General features: G+C 45.0%; 1 protein-coding gene across 3 annotated transcripts in view; it reads right to left on the bottom strand.

The window, feature by feature from the left end:
- Positions 1-19721, bottom strand: part of LOC147027858 (tropomodulin-3-like) — a 76023-nt gene that overhangs the window by 24746 nt on the left and 31556 nt on the right. For all 3 annotated transcript variants that reach the window (XM_085877560.1, XM_085877562.1, XM_085877561.1), the window contains 2 exons: positions 11708-11860; positions 10832-10988 (listed from right to left, as the gene is read on the bottom strand). In XM_085877560.1, coding sequence (XP_085733686.1) covers positions 10832-10988; positions 11708-11827 — 277 coding nt within the window. In that variant the 5' untranslated portion in view covers positions 11828-11860. The remainder of the gene's footprint in view (positions 1-10831; positions 10989-11707; positions 11861-19721) is intronic.

Here is a 19721-nt window from a genome sequence, read left to right as displayed (position 1 = left end):
GCCAGGCAAGCGGAGTCAGCTGCAGAGAGAGAGAGAGAGAGAGAGAGAGAGAGAGAGAGAGAGAGAGAGAGAGAGAGAGAGAGAGAGAGAGAGAGAGAGAGAGAGAGAGAGAGAGAGAGAGAGAGAGAGAGAGAGAGAGAGAGAGAGAGAGAGAGAGAGAGAGAGAGAGAGAGAGAGAGAGAGAGAGAGAGAGAGAGAGAGAGAGAGAGAGAGAGAGAGAGAGAGAGAGAGAGAGAGAGAGAGAGAGAGAGAGAGAGAGAGAGAGAGAGAGAGAGAGAGAGAGAGAGAGAGAGAGAGAGAGAGAGAGAGAGAGAGAGAGAGAGAGAGAGAGAGAGAGAGAGAGAGAGAGAGAGAGAGAGAGAGAGAGAGAGAGAGAGAGAGAGAGAGAGAGAGAGAGAGAGAGAGAGAGAGAGAGAGAGAGAGAGAGAGAGAGAGAGAGAGAGAGAGAGAGAGAGAGAGAGAGAGAGAGAGGAGACATCTTACTGTTGATATATCTGCTCATGAAAGAGCCAGGCAAGTGGAGTCGGCTGCAGAGAGAGAGTCGTCTTACTGCTGATATATCTGCTCATGAAAGAGCCAGGCAAGTGGAGTCGGCTGCAGAGAGAGAGAGTCGTCTTACTGCTGATATATCTGCTCATGAAAGAGCCAGGCAAGTGGAGTCGGCTGCAGAGAGAGAGAGAGTCGTCTTACTGCTGATATATCTGCTCATGAACGAGCCAGGCAAGCAGAGTCGGCTGCAGAGAGAGAGAGAGAGAGAGAGCGTCGCCGAACTGCAAATAGAGCGTCACACCGATGGGCGAGAGAAGCACAAAACTCACGTTCCAGCTTTCTAGGTCCGGGTTTTGGCAGGACTTCGACAGTTGCCACTGCTGCTAGAAACATTGAGTGGCTCAAGGCCGCCTTCAACTATGACCTCTCTGAGGATTATGGCAGCATAAAGCCTTCCTTCCATAAATCTGAGGAATAAAAGAAGCCTTCCCAATTTTCTCCATACAACTAATGCCTGTCTAATTAGCGTGAGGAAAATAGGGCAAATTTCCCGGGTATTCCCGGGCACTTCAGCTAGTTTTCCATAAAAGAGTAATTACGTGTCATATTGCAATTGCCAGTGGTTAGGGTGGCGGCTTGGGATCCAAGGGTCCTGAGTTCAAGCCCCGTTGGCTGCTGAATTAACACCAGGGGGTTGACTCAGCCTGTCATCCTTCCGAGGTCGGCGAAATGAGTGCCAGTGTACTGGTCCCGGTGTATGCCCCGGTTAGAATAGGTGTACCATATCCCTGTGTGTCGTAAGAGGCGACCAGGGTTGGCGTCAGGAAGGGCATCCGGCCATAAAACATTGCCTCAAGAAAAAGCCAAACCCCTGCACAGCAGGGAAAATGGCTGTAAAAACGGTCATTTTTTATTTTATGTTATTGCAATTGCCGACGGTGACTTGCAAACCGAGCCTCAGTGTGTAGAAGCGTTTAAAAAAAATACAAGGTGCAGGGAAGTGAAATTCTCCGCAAGTGATGTGCAACGAACACAGAGTAAAATGAGTGTTCATTGACATCCATTGGATGTTTAATAAATAAATCATGATCATAATCACACCTCGTGCTGGCCTGAGGCTTCAGACTTTGGCACGCTCATGAGGCTAGACCCTCGAAACGAAACGTCCCAGAAGATAAAGAAAATACGATCACATTTGTACACATCTTTTAAAATAAGGCTTCTTGCTCCAAAACATCATATCTTCCAGTCTCCATATCTTTCATTGCCATTTCTCCAACCAGTCATTATGACGGACTTTTATGTTAGTTTGATTTGTCTTCCTTCGTTCTGTAGCTTTTCCTACTAAGTCAGAGCACTGTAAATAATTATCTTTGATTATTTATTATTATGCATCTTTTCTTGTGGACTGATAATAAATTATTTATTTCAATCAAGGTGGTGTTACTCACCTTCCTTGGGGCAACTGAGGATTATCATCACAGAGGACAGGAGATTTAAAGAAATAAAGTTGAGAATTCATCACCTGAAAAATAGTGTTTGTATCCATGAAAGATATAAATAGGCCAAAATCAACTCATTGGGTTAGGGTTAGGGTTAGGGTTAGGGTTAGAGTCAATGCCATGACAATTAAGCCAACTAAAGAGGCAAAGATGGAGCTTTGCAGAAGGGCAAAAAGAAAAGTTTTTGGGAGAGAGGAAGTGAATGAAGAAATACAAATGATAGTGAATGAAGGAAGAGCATTTTATCAACAACTGAAAGGAGAAAAGAAGCATATCTCCTATATGTCAGAGCAAACATGGAACAGGAGGCCTGTAGAACAGACAACACAAAGTTACAATGAAGGAAAGGCACAGAAGTGAAGAACATGACAATGGTGAATAATGTAGTGCAAAAAAAGGAAGATGTGGGTCAAGGATATGATGCTAGTAACCAGAGATGGAGAAAAATGGTGCAAACTTGTGGCAACAGTCACGTGACAAAGTAACTTCGTGTAATAATATGACTGTTTCCAAATGAAAGTTTTCCATTTAGTTCCCAAGGGTTGTGTACTGATAAGTTCACACTTCATCTCCCACTCAGCCTGAGTGACTTCATAAGAAAGTAATCACACGTGGCATAAATGCAAGCAATTTCAAAGTTATGGAACCATCTAACTACCATACTAGTTTCACTGCAAGTTGGCAAATCATCAGTGGTATGGAATACATCATAAACCGTCAAAGATAGACACAATTTGAAGTGGAATACTGCAGGGAGTAGGACAACCTCATCCTATTATAAATAAGAAATGTGGAAAATTTGACACTGCTCATGCATCCAAGCATACAAATCCAGAGGATAAATTTCATACCAACATACCAGCTGAATCAACAAACTGACTTTTATATTTTAAATAAAATAAAATAACATAACAAATAAATAAAGAAATCCTGAAAATCCAGATGGCTTCATTCATGCTGGAGACCAGTCTGTCAGAAATTATTTGCACAGTCCAACCAATACGACCGCTACCTGCTCATGTTGACACAGTGGGAATCAATAAACATCCAATTTCAACATCATCAATATCTATTAAGATGGTTTATGTTAACTCCAACACATACATATTCCTGAGCAAATTCTTATAATTTCAGAAATAGCATAAAAAAATGTTGAATTTAATTTGAAAAGTGTTTCGTACAACAAATCACTAAACAAAAAGGCAGGCAGCAGCCTCTTCAGACCGTGATATAATCAAGAGCTGGTCAAACACTAGGAACAAGTCTTTCAATCCTGACATATACATACACAAGCCGGTAGGCGACAAGGGATTCGCTAGGATCGAAGCGCTGGATACGATGCTTTACATTCTGACCGATCCACCAACGAAGATTCATTGCCAAGACGTATTGGTTCACATACAATTGTTCCTCCACCTGGCAAGATTTTTCCTATTGCGTATTTTGCCAACTGGCACTCCTCATAAAAAAATGACGGTAAATAGACACCCTATTTTTGAAGGACTACCATTTGAAAAATAATTGGTTTGCTGGTTTGTGCTGTAGAGCCTTGGGTTGCAGACACACACACACACACACACACACACACACACACACACACACACACACACACACACACACACACACACACACACACACACACACTCACACACACACACACACACACACACACACACAGACACACACACGGAAAACCTGATAAACTTCTCTCAATGCTCTTGTTTGACCACACCTCCTGAGCCACACAATATTTTTCATAAGCCGCGCCTACTTTCCAACGCCACGCCCACTTTCCTACGCCACGCCCACTTTCCTACGCCACTCTCACTTTTCATCAACCACATCCACTTTTCCGAAGCTCCGCCCACTTTCCTAAGCCCCTCATAAAAAATGACGGTAAATAGACACCCGATTTTTGAAGGACTACCATTTGAAAAATAAAACCTCAATCAAAAATCGGCTCAAGTAAAATTTTCTAAATATCTCGAAGTGTTTAATTCCGAAGTCTTGTTTCTCTACATTCAAAACTGAAGGACAAGTATTGAAAATACTGTACGTGGTTTTTCGGCTGCTGCACAGCAACGGGTGGTTGCTCGGCACCGAAATTCAAACGTGCACATTCCCAACACATATTGCACATGTTGGCAAAGTTTCATCGAAATCGGTTCGCTGGTTCATGCTGTGGAGTCTCGCATTGCACACACACACACACACACACACACACACACACACACACACACACACACACACACACACACACACACACACACACACACACACACACACACACACACACGGAAAACCCGACAATAAGGGATATCTAGCATATATAGCAAATCCAATAAATGTGTGTGCATATATATTGTTGCGAATTCGCGCCCGCCGGCATGCGAGCGGCCACGTAACTCGAATCGCGGCACGTCGCCCACCGGACGGACAATTCTGTCGTGACCCTCTCGGACTAACGCCGGGAACAAGTCACGGGTGGGCCTTTCGGCCTCACCACGATCGTGCCAATCGGTCCCCCGCGTGGGATAGGGTTGTTCGCCAAATTTGACCTACCTAAGTACCCACACGGAGGGTAGACCGGGCGATCGCACCTCGCCGCAGGTCGACTCCGGACACGGGCCACTGAAGCGACACGTTCCGTACTCGGGATAACCGAGCGGTGTTATATCGTTGACCTCGACGGTTCCGATTAATTATCGGGCGTATTTAGCCCACTACCAACCCTTTACGTGAAGTAAGATGGAGATTCAATTAAAGAAAAGACGTAGCGAAACGGGAAAAACAGTTCAACATGAGGCACATTTATTCCGCGGCACACGGAAAGCACACATATACAATTACAACAATTATGCACCAAAAGCAATTGCAAAAGAAACACAACAATGCAGATCTACTACCGACTACGCGAGCACACGGCAACACTTACACAGTTTTACTTTACAGACGGCGCCGACAACACATATACTCAAAAGCAAAAGAAAAGGGCCACCCTCAACGACAAGGGGGCAGACGGGGCCATGGGCGCGAGACCGGGTGGAGCCTACCCGTCTTGTGATGAGCCGCAAATGTCGCGGCGGTGCCCCTACTCCGCGCTCCTCCGCGGGTTTCGTTGGCACTGATTGGAATGGGGTGGGAACGGGGCCCCCTTTCCGCACTATCTCAGCGCGGGGGGGGGGAAGGGGGGAATTGTTAATGCTCTGGGGAAAGAGGATAGCTGGCTTGCTTGGTCCCGCGACGAGCGACTCCACTGCGACCTCGACCGCGCTCCCGGCTTCACCTCTCTGCAGCTCCCCGACAGACTCTGACTCCGACAGACTGACTCTCCTCCAGACCCGTCTTGACTGCTGCTGCCACACTCTGCCGCTGCCACACTTCGCCGCCGCCACACCTCTCCAACTCGCCCGAGCCCAAAACTGACTGAATTCGCCCCGCGCTAGGCGCTTTATAATACGGCAGGAGAACCCATATGCAAATTTTCGGATCAGGATGAGATCGGGGGCAGAGCCACGCTCACCCATTGGACGGAGAAAAGTGGGCGTGAACCTCCCCTGATCCTCGAATTTGCATATATCAATTCTACTCCGACGCGCCTGGAGGCGGGGCCAAATCGCCCCGCGCTTGCTGATAGGACGGAACAGAAGTGGGCGTGTATCATTCCTGATCCTACTTCTCCTCGGAAAGGCCGCTTTTTGCACCCGCTGCTCGGCGCGCGCCCTGTACGAGTCCAGGACAGCCTGACGCTCGGTGTCCACAAGCGGTGCGGGAATGGCCGCAGAAGGAGAGGCGAAGGTGGTGGAGGGTCTAAAGTGGCGGTCCCTGGCCACGGTGACGCTTGGAATGGCGGTGATGCAATGGTTGCGAGAGCGAGTTGTGAAGGTAAAGGTCGTGGCTGTTGGCGTTGTTGTGAAGCGGCGTTGAGGTTGGTGGTTGTTGTGGGATGGCGGTTGAGACGTGGTTGGTTCAAAATAAAGATAGAACAGAAAAACGGCTATCTTAAAGGGTCGCAGCCCGAATGAATCACATTTATTCCCTCTAAACAACGGGTTTGGGGCTAACTACACATGTACTTACAGAGATATCTCACCTACGGGACCTGAATGGTGGTTTGCGAATTTCCTCAACCACAACAATATATATATATATATATATATATATATATATATATATATATATATATATATATATATATATAGATATATATATAGATATAGATATATATATAGATATAGATATATATAGTTACAGCTGTGGAAATTTGCAATACACCAGAAAGGTCCTCAGGTTAGATATATCGATAAGTTCATGTGTAGTTAGTCCACACCCGTTGTATAGAGGGAATATGTGCGATTCATCCGGGCTGCGACGCTTTGAGTTAGTCATTTTTCTTTATCCATCATTATTTTGGACCAATCGCCTGCCAACAACCAAACAAGCACAGCAAACCCCCACCACCTTCACCTTTCTCCTTCCACAACCAACAACCACACCACTTGCCAAAACCGAACGTCGTGCTGTCCAGGGCCCGTTCGGTGATTCTTGCCGAATGCGTCGAGCCGCGAGTACAAATGGATGCCTTTCGGGAGAGGAGAAGTGGACCAGGAAGGCTTCACACCCCTTTTCTTCCATCCAAGGACTGAGCATCGGGTGGCATGGCCCTGCCTCCGAACCCGCTGTGAATGCGCTCCGTTTAGGAGGAAATTCGGATCAGGAGAGGCTCACGCCTCATTTTGCCCGAACAATGGCTAAACGTCGGGTGGCGTGGCCCTGCCTCCAAGCGAGTTTTGATCCGCGAATCTGGATACAAGCTGCTCCCCCGGTCTATAAAGACGTGAGCACAACGCAGCTCGTGGTGTGGAGAAAGCGTGTGAAGAAAGGGGTGCAGAAAGTGGCGCTAGTAGGAAATCGTGGAGTCTGTGTCGTGTGTTTGTGGGGATCAGACGGCGAAGGGGACGGAGCTCGGAGTGGAGGTCGAAGGACGAGTCGCGGAGTGGAGCAGGGACGCAGAAGAGGACTCAGGGGCGAGAGTTTGCCGGAGACAGTGCGGTCCCGAGACCCCGCTAGCGGGACGGAGCGTCCGCCATTCCCCTATTCCCACCCTGAGCATCAACAATTTCCCCTATCCATGCTGAGATAGCGCCGGTAACCCTGTCCGCTCCCCGCCCCAACCGTGGTGTCGACCGACCAACCCGTGCCTGCGCAACGCACGCCTGGAGGAGCTCACCGACCATACCAGGGGCACGGAGTCAGGCGCGTTACGCAGACATTGCGGCTAGCCCGCCATCGCGCCACGAGGGCACGGATAAGACCCCTTCGGTCTCGTGGACCTGGCCGATCACCCAGGTCCCACGTTCATTTGGTCCACGGACCTGTCTGCCTCCTTGCATTTTCTTTGCTTTTGGTGTAAATGTGTGTGTGTGGCACTAGTCTATTAAGTAAACCCGTATAAGTGCTTGTACATTGCTTTATTTGGTAGTAACTCTGCGTATTGTTCTTGCTTTGACTGTTATATGTGCATTTTTGTATGGCTGTGAATAGGTGCTTGCCGTGTGTGTGTGTGTGTGTGTGTGTGTGTGTGTGTGTGTGTGTGTGTGTGTGTGTGTGTGTGTGTGTGTGTGTGTGTGTGTGTGTGTGTGTGTGTGTGTGTGTAATAAAGTGCTTGCTTGTTGAACTGTTTCCCGTTTCGTTGCGTCCTTTCCTTTGTTTGAAAGTTCCATCTTGCATCATGTTAGGGATTGGTAGTGGGCGTAGACACCCAATAAATAATCACGACACATCGAGGTCGATGATAACTCCGCTCGGTTATCCTTGCAGCACGGAACGAGCCGCTTAAGTGGTTCGTGTCTGGAGTCGACCTGCGGCTGTGGTACTACTCCTCGGTACGCTACCCGCACGGGTACTTAGGTATATCGACATTCGGCGATTCACCCTATTTCGTGCGGGTAGAATGCGGACTGGGTTGTGGTGAGGTTAAACCCCCACCCGTGGCTAGCTCGTTGGCGGTAGTTCCAGGAGGGTCACGACCGAATTGTCCGTTCCGGTGGGCGAGCATCACGATTCGAGTTACGTGGCCGATCGCACGCCGGATGGGCCAGAATTCGTAACTATATATATATATATATATACATATATATATATACATACATACATACATACATACATACATATATATATATATATATATACATATATATATACATATATATATATATACATATATATATATATATATATACATATATATATATACATACATACATACATACATACATACATATATATATATATATATATATATATATATATATACACACACACACATATATATATATATATACATGTATCTGTCTCTCTTAGGACAGTCTGCTCTCCCCCCATTTACTTTCTTGACAATCCTCTTGAAGTTCAGTCACTCAAACTTTTGGCCCTCATTATCAGCTATGATCTTTCTTGGGCAAACCACACTTCGAAGTTGGTCTCCAAAGCCAGCCGCAAACTGGGTATCCTCTGTCGTACAAAGTCCTTACTTGGCACACCTGAGCTCCTATCCACCGACAAGGCTTTCATATACATGATGGAGTACTGCTCTCCCCTCTTGGCCGGCTCCCCTGTCTCACACCTTGCTCAGCTTGACGCCATGGAAACGAAGGCCTTCAAGATCATTGGAAACTCTCGCGATGAAGCTGAGCCTATAGACCTATCACTTTCACATCGCAGAAAGGTCAGTGGTCTCTCTGTCTTCCAACACCTCCTTTCTGGTCTTGCACCCTCATATACTGTGTGTGTATATGTGTGTATATATATATATATATATATATATATATATATATATATATATATATATATATATATACACACATATACATATACATACACACACCCACACACACACACACACACACACACACACACACACACACACGCACACACACACACACACACACACACACACACACACACACACACACACACTGATAAGCCAAAACATTATGACCACCTGCCAAATAGGCTATTGGTCTTCCGTGTGCCACCAAAACAGCACCGACCCACGAGGCACGGACTCTACAAGACCCCTGAAGGTGTCCTGTGGTATCTGGAGGGCAGGGCAACACTGAACACTTCGTCATGTTCCTCAAACCATTCTCGAACAATGTGTGCCGTGTGGCAAGGCGCATTATCCTTCTGAAAGAGGCCACTGCCATCAGGGTATAGCATTGTCATGAATGGGTGTACCTGGTCTGCAACGATGTTTAGGTAGGTGACACGTGTTAAATTGACGTCCACATGAATGGACGAACCAAGGGTTTGCCAGCAGAACATTGCCCAGAGCATCACACTACCTCCACCGGCTTGTCGTCTTCCCACAGTGCATCCTGGTGCTATCACTTCCCCAGGTAAACGGCGCACACGTACACGGCCATTCACGTGATCTAAAAGAAAACGGGACTCATCGGACCAGGCGACCTTCTTCCACTGCTCCAAGGTCCAGTTCCGATGCTCACGTGCCCATTGTCGGTGCTTTCGACGGTAGACAGGGGTCATCATGGGCACTCTGACCGGTCTGCGGACACAGAGCCCCATACGCAGCAGGGTGCGATGCACTGTGGATTGTGACACTTTTCTCCCATGACCACCATTAAAATTTTCTTTGACTTGTGCCACACTGGACCTTCTGTCGGTTTGGACCAGACGGGATAGCCTTTGTTGCCCTCGCACATCGATGAGCCTTGGCCACCCAACACCCTGTCGCCGGTTTGTGGTTTGTCCCTCCTCAGACCACTGTCGGTAAGTAATCACCACTGCTGACTGGGAGTACCCCACAAGCCTTGCTGTTTCAGAAATGCTCTGTCCCAGTCGTCTGGCCATAACAATTTGTCCCTTGTCAAAGTCGCTCAGGTCTTGACTCCTGCCCATTTCTCCTGCATCCAACACATCAACTTCAAGAACTGACTGTTCACTTGCTGCCTAATATATCCCACCCCTTGACAGGTGCCATTGTAACAAGATAATCAATGTTATTCACTTCACCTGTCAGTGGTCATAATGTTTTGGCTCATCAGTGCATATATCTGCTCTTTCCATGCTCTAGCTCCCTCAACCAGGTTTCTGCAGGACACACATGGTTTGCTAGCAACCCCCTTCTGGTGAAACTACCTAAATCCAGGATCACTTCTCACCTTAACTCATTTGTTCCTCTTTTCTCCCACTTGTGGAGCCAACTTCCACATTGTCTTCAATCTCACTCTTCCATCCAGGTCTTCAAGACAGCTGTTCATCACCATCTCAAATCCACCACCATTCAAAACCATGATCTTTTCTACACCATTAACCATCCCTAAGAGAACTTCTTTCCAAGTTTCGTTTTTTTCTTCCTGAGAATTTGGGGCTGTATCCTCCACTAGCCCTCGTTCTTCCCCACATCCCTTATTTCTCCAAGACTCACTATTTTGTCCCTCAATCCTGCTGTTGGTGTGCTTCCCACCTCTCCTACTGTTCCTTTTGTTTTGTTACGTCCTGATCCATTCTATGTTCTAGCTACTCCAAGAGCCTCGATATTGTATAACAAACAAAAAAGATATTAAAAAAGGCAAATTCTACCAAGCGGATTCTATGTTTGAAATGGTTGGGAGACAATGCAATGAGATAACTAGATTAATGAGATGGCAAGTATAAGGTGTTCTTGAGCAGTTTCAGTTTTGGATGTCTTGTTATCAAGTCTCAGATCATCAAAACCCCCATCAAAAAACATGACCTTCTCTATTTTATCATGTAGCACCACAATGCAGCGTTTCATAGACTACCATCACAATATCAACAACTGCATAGCTTCCCACCTCTTTTCTCTCTCGTGAAAGGGACGAGATCTTCACGATCTTTGTGAGCCAATGCTTGCTGCTCCAGAAACTCAAGCAGTTGGTCACGACTAAATGGACCCGTTGGAAACTTCTTGGTTTGGTCCTTCTGCCGGAATCCCGCAGGAAGCAGCGAGTGCTACAAAACAGCAAATTAGAAACTAAATGTGTGCTCTGGCTTTTGGAAAGGAAGTTTGACGTACAGATAGGTAAGATCATTGATAATTCAGAATGTACTCAAACAGGAATAAGAAGTTAATTTTTTTTTAAAGCATACACTTGCACATTTGAAATAATTAATTATCCACAAAAAGTGGGTTCAACCAATCCATTATTAGAAATACTGGACATGCTTGATCAGCATCAAATTCCAAATTTTTTCTGATCGTTGAATGATTATCAGAGGCGCTATTTACTGAGCTATTCTGCCGATACATTCGGGCAGAACTTAGAACCAAGGCTGTGGTTCCAGCACACAATGGCTCACTCTTTTGAAAAGGCACCGAGATGTTTAATAGATTTTATTTTAAGATGGTGATATAGATCGATATTGTACAAACATTTAACCCATCAAAATCATTTAAATACCAGTATCCAAGTTTGTTCAGTCATCAGGCTCGAGTATGATTTTTTGGCTAAATCTGGCTTGCCTCCGTTAATCTTTTTTTCTGTTGTATCACACATGCCTTTTAAATATTTATTACTTTTCAAATTTTTCATGCTTCCCAGAGTAATAGCTAAAAATGTATAATGACAAAGCACATACACAGCAATGATAGCAAAATTACTGCTATATTATTATTTTTACGATTATTATTATTCAGCACCTCAATGCAACAAGCTGCTCATTGAACCTACATCTGGATCAAGATCTTGCAGTTCTTCCTCAAGCTTTTTCAAATCTTCATCAGTCAAGTGGTTGAGAACATCTTCAGCACTCAGATCTTCACCGCTCCCACTCCTCCCGACAAAAGCCATGCTTTGTCAACGTGAGCCACTCGGATCCAAGCCCTACAGAAAGCGCTCAATTAAATGAGTTAGGATATGGGGGAAAAAAAAAAATCAACATTTTTTTTTCAAAAAGAAACACATCATACAACAATATAATTTGAGTCTCTGGGTAGTGTCGGTATAGGTTGGTGGACAGGAACAATAATCATGGATTTTATTAACAGTGCTGATAATATTGTGTCTCCTGCCATGGGAAACAATATGCGGAGTACGGTTTAAGTGTTAGCCCTTCGTCAGAGCAAAAGAGAACTCCGAGGAAGCGATAATTCTCGAAACGTCGTCACCACCACACTCATTTTTCAAGACAGTAAATGTACTCTTCTCATCAAGGACAATGAATTTTCTCAAACATATGTGGAGAGGTATACGAAAAGTCACAGTAAATGTGAAGCGATGTTAAGTGGGAGCCCTTCTTGAAAGCGACCGAGAGGCTTTAAAAGGGGAAGTGGGGGGAGGCAAGTGGGGGGAGGGGAGCATGGAGGGAGGGGCTCAAATCCAAACATGTTGCTTCATCTCCTTTTCCCACAGGAGTTAACATACCTCTGTAAATACTTGCTTGAGAAAATTTGGTGTCTAAATTTATGCTAACGCAGACAGATTCTCACCCTTATGGACAATACTGTTGCGTTGGAGGGGGTCTGTATTAGATGAATTAAAATGAGCACGGACTGTATGTTTGAGTAGCTTAGAACATTTTCTGTAAATCAGGGACTCATTGCAAGTTACCTGTTCTTATGTATGCCATAGAGATGGCAGAGTTGACATCGGCATTCGGTAGGAAAGTGTTATCCGTTTTTGTCTGCTCTGTGGACCAATCGAGGTGCTGGGTGGGGTGGTACCAGAGATAATATTTTTTGACATGTTTGCATCCCATGTGCAGAGTTTAAAACCTCCTGTAGTCCGGTCAGTTAGGGTAAAAAAATGGCCAAATAGTGACAGACTGGACAAAAGCACCACATTTGGCATGTAGAGCGCACCAAAGTAAACATTTTGAGAAAAGGAGACACGTCCGACCTTGACATTAGAGGTCAATTTTCAAGGTCAAAAGGTAACATTACACCAATTTACAATACAAGTCGATTTTGCTCAAAAATGTCTCCATAATTGATGAGACCACTAAGCTTGGATGGTGTAAACATTTTGCTTTTCAATCGACAGTATTATAATATACTAAACAAATCTAATAACGTTAGAATATAACACCTGTTTTTTGAAAATCTCGAAATTTTGCACATGGAGCTTTAAATTCCGATGCGCACACAAGAGAAATGCACATTTAAGAAAACATTCCGAACAGCATATTAACAGGATCAGAAACTAATTAATTTGTATAATAATGATACGAGCGATAATACCGAAAACTGGACGCTGAGCTAGGAAACATCCAACAACGTGGTACGTGACGAATGGTCAAGTGGAAAAACAGCGACGTGTACCTGAACACTGTTTCATTCAGGTCACCCTTGACCATGGGTGGATATGCTTAACGGCAATGAAATGTAAGTTGTACTCACGTTTATTGGCTCCTATTTTTGTTCCTGTTGCAAGGGCACTTGCAGAGGCTAACCCTAACAGCTTGGTTTTTCAAAACATTAAAACTGTGACATTTCAAGCTTTTTATGGCCTCTTGGGGGACTCAACAGATAGTAAACTGTTTAATAGTTATCCCTCGGTTAACAAAAACAATTGGTTCAACAAAAAAAAAAGAAGACTTAGCTCGTTGTAATTGCAAACAAAGCCCTTATATGCCAGTTTGATGAGAATGACAAAAAAGGAACCATACAAAGGAATTGAATGACATTCATGTGAATGAAAAGGCCACAAGATTTGATAGGCCAGAAACAAATCTCAGAAAATCAATCAGTCATCAGAATCAGATATAAATTATGATGAAGGTCGATGCTGACTGTCTGATGATGTGGTCTGTATAAGTATGCTATGATGGCGAGTTGGTTGGTGGTGGTGCCCACTAAGCTCAACTGTCAAGAGTCAATAATTATCATTGATCATCACAACATTCATTGTCTTATCACATCATTGAGATGTTATTTTCATCCTGTTATCCATAATCATATTAGAAATTTAAAAGAAGGAATATCCCTCAAGACTTAAAACAGGTATTATTGCTTAGTATGAGAGCTGGCAATAATACAACACTGGTACAGGCCTCAAAACCACCCATGCCTTCATTCCAATAAAGCCAGCCAATAATAGGGCAGGGTAGTCAGACTGTAAGGTCACATTTTCAATTTTTTTTTTTGGGGGGGGGGGAGGGAGGGAATAACTCTGCTGTGAGGATCTGCATGTATCATAATCATACATGAAAATGTTCATAAAAACATAAAGCTACCTATATTTTTGGATTCATAAAATACATTTACCTTCTTCACGTTATATTAACAAAATAATAATAATAATAATAAGTCAGCCATAGGGCAGGGTAGTCAGATTCCAAGGTCACATTTTGGGGGGGGGGAGGGGGGCAATAACTCTGCTGTGGGTGAGGCAACAGATCTGCATGTAATGTAGGGCTATCATTGAAAATCATTTTTCTGGCAGGTGGCTAGCGTCGTAAAAATCGCCATTGTTTTGCACAACTACAACCGAACAACACGCCTCTACTGCACCATTCGGATGTATGGATGAGTAAAATCATATTTGGTGTCATAATGTGACCTACCACTCCCTTTTCTACCCCGAAAATGGATTTTCTAATGCGAAAGAATGACATGAATTCAGAGGACAACTTACTGCCGCCATTGTTGATGTTCCATAGTTCCTCCGCGCAGAGCACCGTATAATTAGGGCGGGTTGTCAAATTTGCACGTTCCTCCACACCGATACTCCGGCGTCACACACATCGATCTGGGCCAAGTTTAGGCCCGTTTGGTACTGAACAGAGAATCGATCGTCGCCGTCTCCTTTTTAAAAATTAATCTCTGGACTCTAATCTACCTTCTCGCCAAGTTTGGTACTTTTGTCCAGTCTGTAAATCTTTTGACCCGAACTGACTGGATTACTGGCTCGTTGAACTGTGCTATTTGCTGGTTCATGCAATGGTTTGGAGACTTGCTTGTGGTGCAGCCAATTTGATCCGGAACTGGTATCCTTTTGAAAGACCTCGCCTGCCCCCCTATTGTTCATGAATAATGGCGTGCTCATGGCATCATTGTGCCTATTCTTGCATCAAGTGCTTTTCATTTTCGTTTTACCAGGTGTGCATTTAATTATTACTAGTAAATACCACTTGTCGCTTCGCTGACGGGAATACCAAGGGGGGAGGGGGTGCGAGAGGGGGGGGAGAGGGGAGAGGAGGCGAGGGAGAGGGGGAAGAGGGGGAGAGAGAGAGAGGGAGAGAGAGGGAGGAAAGCGAGGAAGGAGAGGGGGGAGCGACGCCTCACCACATGTCATGATACACTCTGGGAGGGAGGGGTGCGAGAGGAAAAAAAAGTGTAGGAGAGAGAGAGAGAGAGAGAGAGAGAGAGAGAGAGAGAGAGAGAGAGAGAGAGAGAGAGAGAGAGAGAGAGAGAGAGAGAGAGAGAAAGAAAGAGATAAAGAGAGAAACAGAAAGAGAGAGAAAGAGAGAAACAGAAAGAGAGAAAAAGAGAAAAAGAGAAAAAGAGAAAAAGAGAAAAAGAGAAAAAGAGAAAAAGAGAAAAAGAGAAAAAGAGAAAAAGAGAAAAAGAGAAAAGAAAGAAAGAAAGAAAGAAAGAAAGAAAGAAAGAGAGAGAGAGAGAGAGAGAGAGAGAGAGAGAGAGAGAGAGAGAGAGAGAGAGAGAGAGAGAGAGAGAGAGAGAGAGAGAGCGAGGAAGGGGAGTGGGGGGAGTGACGCTTCACCACATGTCGCGATACACTCTGGGAGGGAGGGTGCGAGAGAATAAAAGAGTGCAGGGAAAAGAGAGAGAGAGAGAGAGAGAGAGAGAGAGAGAGAGAGAGAGAGAGAGAGAGAGAGAGAGAGAGAGAGAGAGAGAGAGAGAGAGAGAGAGAGAGAGAGAGAGAAAAGAGAGAGGAGAGAGGTGTGTGTGTGGTGGGGGGGGGGTAGGGAGGGCAAGAGGGAGTTAGCAAAGAGAATGTTATGTTGTGCTTTTTGACCCAATGCGCACGCACACCTATTGATATCAAAGCACAAGGCTGCGAGTAGCATCATTGACTGAGAGGTCTGCTTATATTTATCTGCATATATTTGTGTCCATCTACCTTTTGTTTCTGGATTCTCAGTTTTCCTCATCCTCTGCCTCCTTCAAATAAACAGTTATTCCATAAGAACACATTTTGTGTGGTGAGCCACCATTCCAGATGTCACTCGTGAGAAATCATTTTTGGCATGGCTACGGTAAATTCCTGGGGGGGGGGGGGGGGTTAACATTAACATTCACTTCAAGAGACCGGCGGAACAAGCAATTCCGACCAGGATGCACGAGGAACCCTTCCGCTCGGGTCCGTCGTGCGATTCGGCCTATCCTTGGGAGTTAATTAATTCCCAGAATACAGTTTGGCATCAGCAGACCATCGATGTAACAATATTTTTCCATTGTGTATATACTCATCGACTTTTAGTTGACAATGTCTATTGTAAATCACCAACGCAAGACTTCCTACCATAATCGATACCTACAACCAACCAGTATCACTGCTGCCCCAACAAGCTGTTGCCCCAAGACCAGTCTTCCGCCATTGCTGTCTCAACTCCTTGTTCCAGTCTCTGACTTTTATTTGCTTCCCATGGCCAATGACTTGTTTTTGTGCTCCAAGGACCATTATTAGTGTCATCATCAATTATTGCTGCACCAAAAACAATTGTGCTCAGTCCTGCATCAACTCATGAACTTTAACGGTCATGTTGTTGATTTTCAAATGTAAATTTAGAATTCCGTGGAGAGTTGCAAGTACACGCATGGGAATGGACGTGTGTGAGGAGGTCGAATCCTGGCAGAGAGATTAGGCATGCAAGCTACACGTACAACACTTTGAATGTTTCAAGAACAGTCGGGCAGTAACATTTGTCGATAAATTCATTTTCTGTCCTGTCCCCCCATAGTGTGAGATGTTCGCTTCATTTAATCCTTCTGGTCGCTTCGCTTTTAGCCATCCGCGTTCCGGTAATGTACCTGGCTCAGATAGTTTCAACGCCCCCTCCCCTGAAGCCATTAACACATCGAGCAATGATCCGCGCTTGGGCGGTTTGCAAAGCATGGACCGCACACACTCTTGTACCTCGTACGCAGAGTCCCGTGGAGCGCGCGCGGTTTCCAAAATAACTTTATCCTGCTCAGGAGGCTCGCCCCTCCCGTCCGTTACACTAACCGCTACTCCCGTCTGGGTCGATGCGTATCCCATTTTCTCCCGTGCCTTCACCCATATTATGGTATTCTTGTTCCGCACATGTTCTGACACAATAATACAGGGAGCTTGTGTTACCCCAAGAGATCCCGGGGTCTCTATCCCCCGAAACTCGGCATGTACTCTTTCATATCATGCACCCGCTCCACCTCGCACAGACTTTCTGGACTCACCTGGTCGAGGTCTGCTTCCAGGGAGCGTACTGTCTCCCTTTGTTCTTGAAGGAAGTTATCCTGACCCTTACATCAGATCTCAAGACATTCCATAAGCTCAATGCTAACATCCTTCACCATTTCTATTTGTGTTTGCTCCTCTTTTACATTATGTAATTCTTCTTTCACCTGTTCCATATCTCTTTGTGTCTCTGTTACCTCAGTTAATTCATTATTTACGGCCCCCAATTCCTGGTTCTTCGTCTCTACCTGTCCGTGTTTATATATTTCTCTCTTAACTGCCGTTGTTTTGTTCGTCACTTCTACCTTACCAGTCTTCATCGCGGTACGAACACCTTCCACACTCCCCTTCAATCCGATAGTTTCCTCAGGTATAGTCTTGATCTCATGTGTAAAATTCCAGCCCATGTTTTTCATCACGCCCTTTACCTCTGCCAGCTCCACCTTTATTGTTTGCATATCATCCCTCAGTTGGTTTTGTCCCAGTTCCATCATTTTTTCATTATCTCCATAAACTGGTTCGTGTCCAGTGGCTTTGGCGAAGCTGATCTGCTATGATCGGGCGTGGATTCCAAGGGGATCACTATGTCCTCCGTGAGGGACATTTGATGGTGGGGATCCTCAAGCATTGTTAAAGACGCGGTTGCCCGCATTACCTCTGGGTATGGCTGCAGGGAATGACCTCCCTCAAAGCTGTCATCCTGGGCCATGGACGACTCCAACATTGTTGTCTCAAAACCCACCTGAACTAGCTCACCTTGGTCTGCACCAAAAACTAAATAAAATTTGTATCCTGCTCTTAATTTCAGAGGGGGGGGGGTCGTGAAGCACACCTCTGGTTCGAATCCCGTTCCAGATACCAAATTTTTCAGGGTTCATCCCACTCCTGACACCAAACTGTTTCGGCCCGGGGGTCAGGTGAGAAGACCACCGGGGGGTGGGTGGGGGGAGCTATCTCGGGTTCCCACCACACTCCCTGGAATTGCAGGCCGTCACACACGGATCATTCCGTGATGCTGCAGGTCGCTAACTGACCGTGAACGCCAATAACTCAACCACGTGACCTAGGGTCCTCTGATGAGTCAATCAGGTTACCTAATTAATTACATGACGTAATTACCGAGGGACACGCCCTCGGTACGCCTTGTCTGAACGGTATCAGATGCAGCCGAGCGACACTGCTAAGGACGTACCGGCTAAAAGGAACGTATCATTGGGAATAAAGTCCCGGATAGGTTAGGATACAGACCATGCTGGATCAATGAAAGAAAAGACAAAAATGAGCTGGGAACATTTCTACAAAGGATTTATTAACAGGCAGACGAGGAAAAATATGTGACACAGTGAATGTTGTTTATCATTGTCTGTAAACAGGAATAGGAAGAAATGTGAAAGGTGTGGCAAAAACACAAGCAACTTACAAAGGCAGTCACAGAGCAGAGTTATCCCGGTATAATTATTGTACAATCTTAACTTAAGTGAGGACAGGCGTCATGACACATGCGCGCACACATGCACGCACGCACACACCCTTTTATTACTATAAACTTGTATTAATATTTTGGCTTGTTAGCAAATCGCCCAAAACAGAAACAGCAAACTGCATATGTAATTACCAAAAAAAAGGACCCTGTGGACTGTGCAGTCATGGATTGCAAAAGCAGGTTATGAAGCATGGCATTTCACTCAATGAATTTACACTTTCTGCACATTCCATAGTTTTTTTTTTCTTCACTCAATATAATCGTCCAAACAGTAGAAAAAGTTACGTTTAATGCTTTGCTTAAATTAATACACTAAGGTATAAAAAAAAAAAATCGCTAATTTGTTTAAATTTTCTGATTTCACTTCAGATTTTGACTCTTATTTTGATCACCAGATCCGATTCTCAAATCCGACATAGTATTTCGATTATATACTTTAATTAGTCCGTGAGAATCGATCGTGTTTCCAAATCGAGGCATGTTTGAATCGGCTGAACAAAATGGCGGCTGAAGACTCCAACAACCACAGAGGGCTGACAAAGATAGCGTGCCACCCTCTTGGTAAGGCTTATTTTGTTTTTTTTTGTGATGAGCACTCCCTAAATTATCTTCAAAAGGGGTGTTTTAATTAACCCAAACACCCAATTTTAACTCCTGCACTTCCTTGGACCTTTCTTAGTATGCATGCAAAGTTTCAGGCTGCGAGGTCTTATAGTTTTGGAGTTATTGAGGAGACACACACACACACACACACACACACACACACACACACACACACACACACACACACACACACACACACACACACACACACACACACACACACACACACCGATGAAGAGGAGTTAATGAAGAGAAAAGAGA

The sequence above is a fragment of the Eptatretus burgeri genome, chromosome 4 (assembly GCF_056783735.1).
Source record: "Eptatretus burgeri isolate ZD-2024b chromosome 4, Ebu_testis_v1, whole genome shotgun sequence".
NCBI classification, from domain to species: domain Eukaryota; kingdom Metazoa; phylum Chordata; class Myxini; order Myxiniformes; family Myxinidae; genus Eptatretus; species Eptatretus burgeri.
This window is presented reverse-complemented; position numbering and strand designations above follow the sequence as displayed.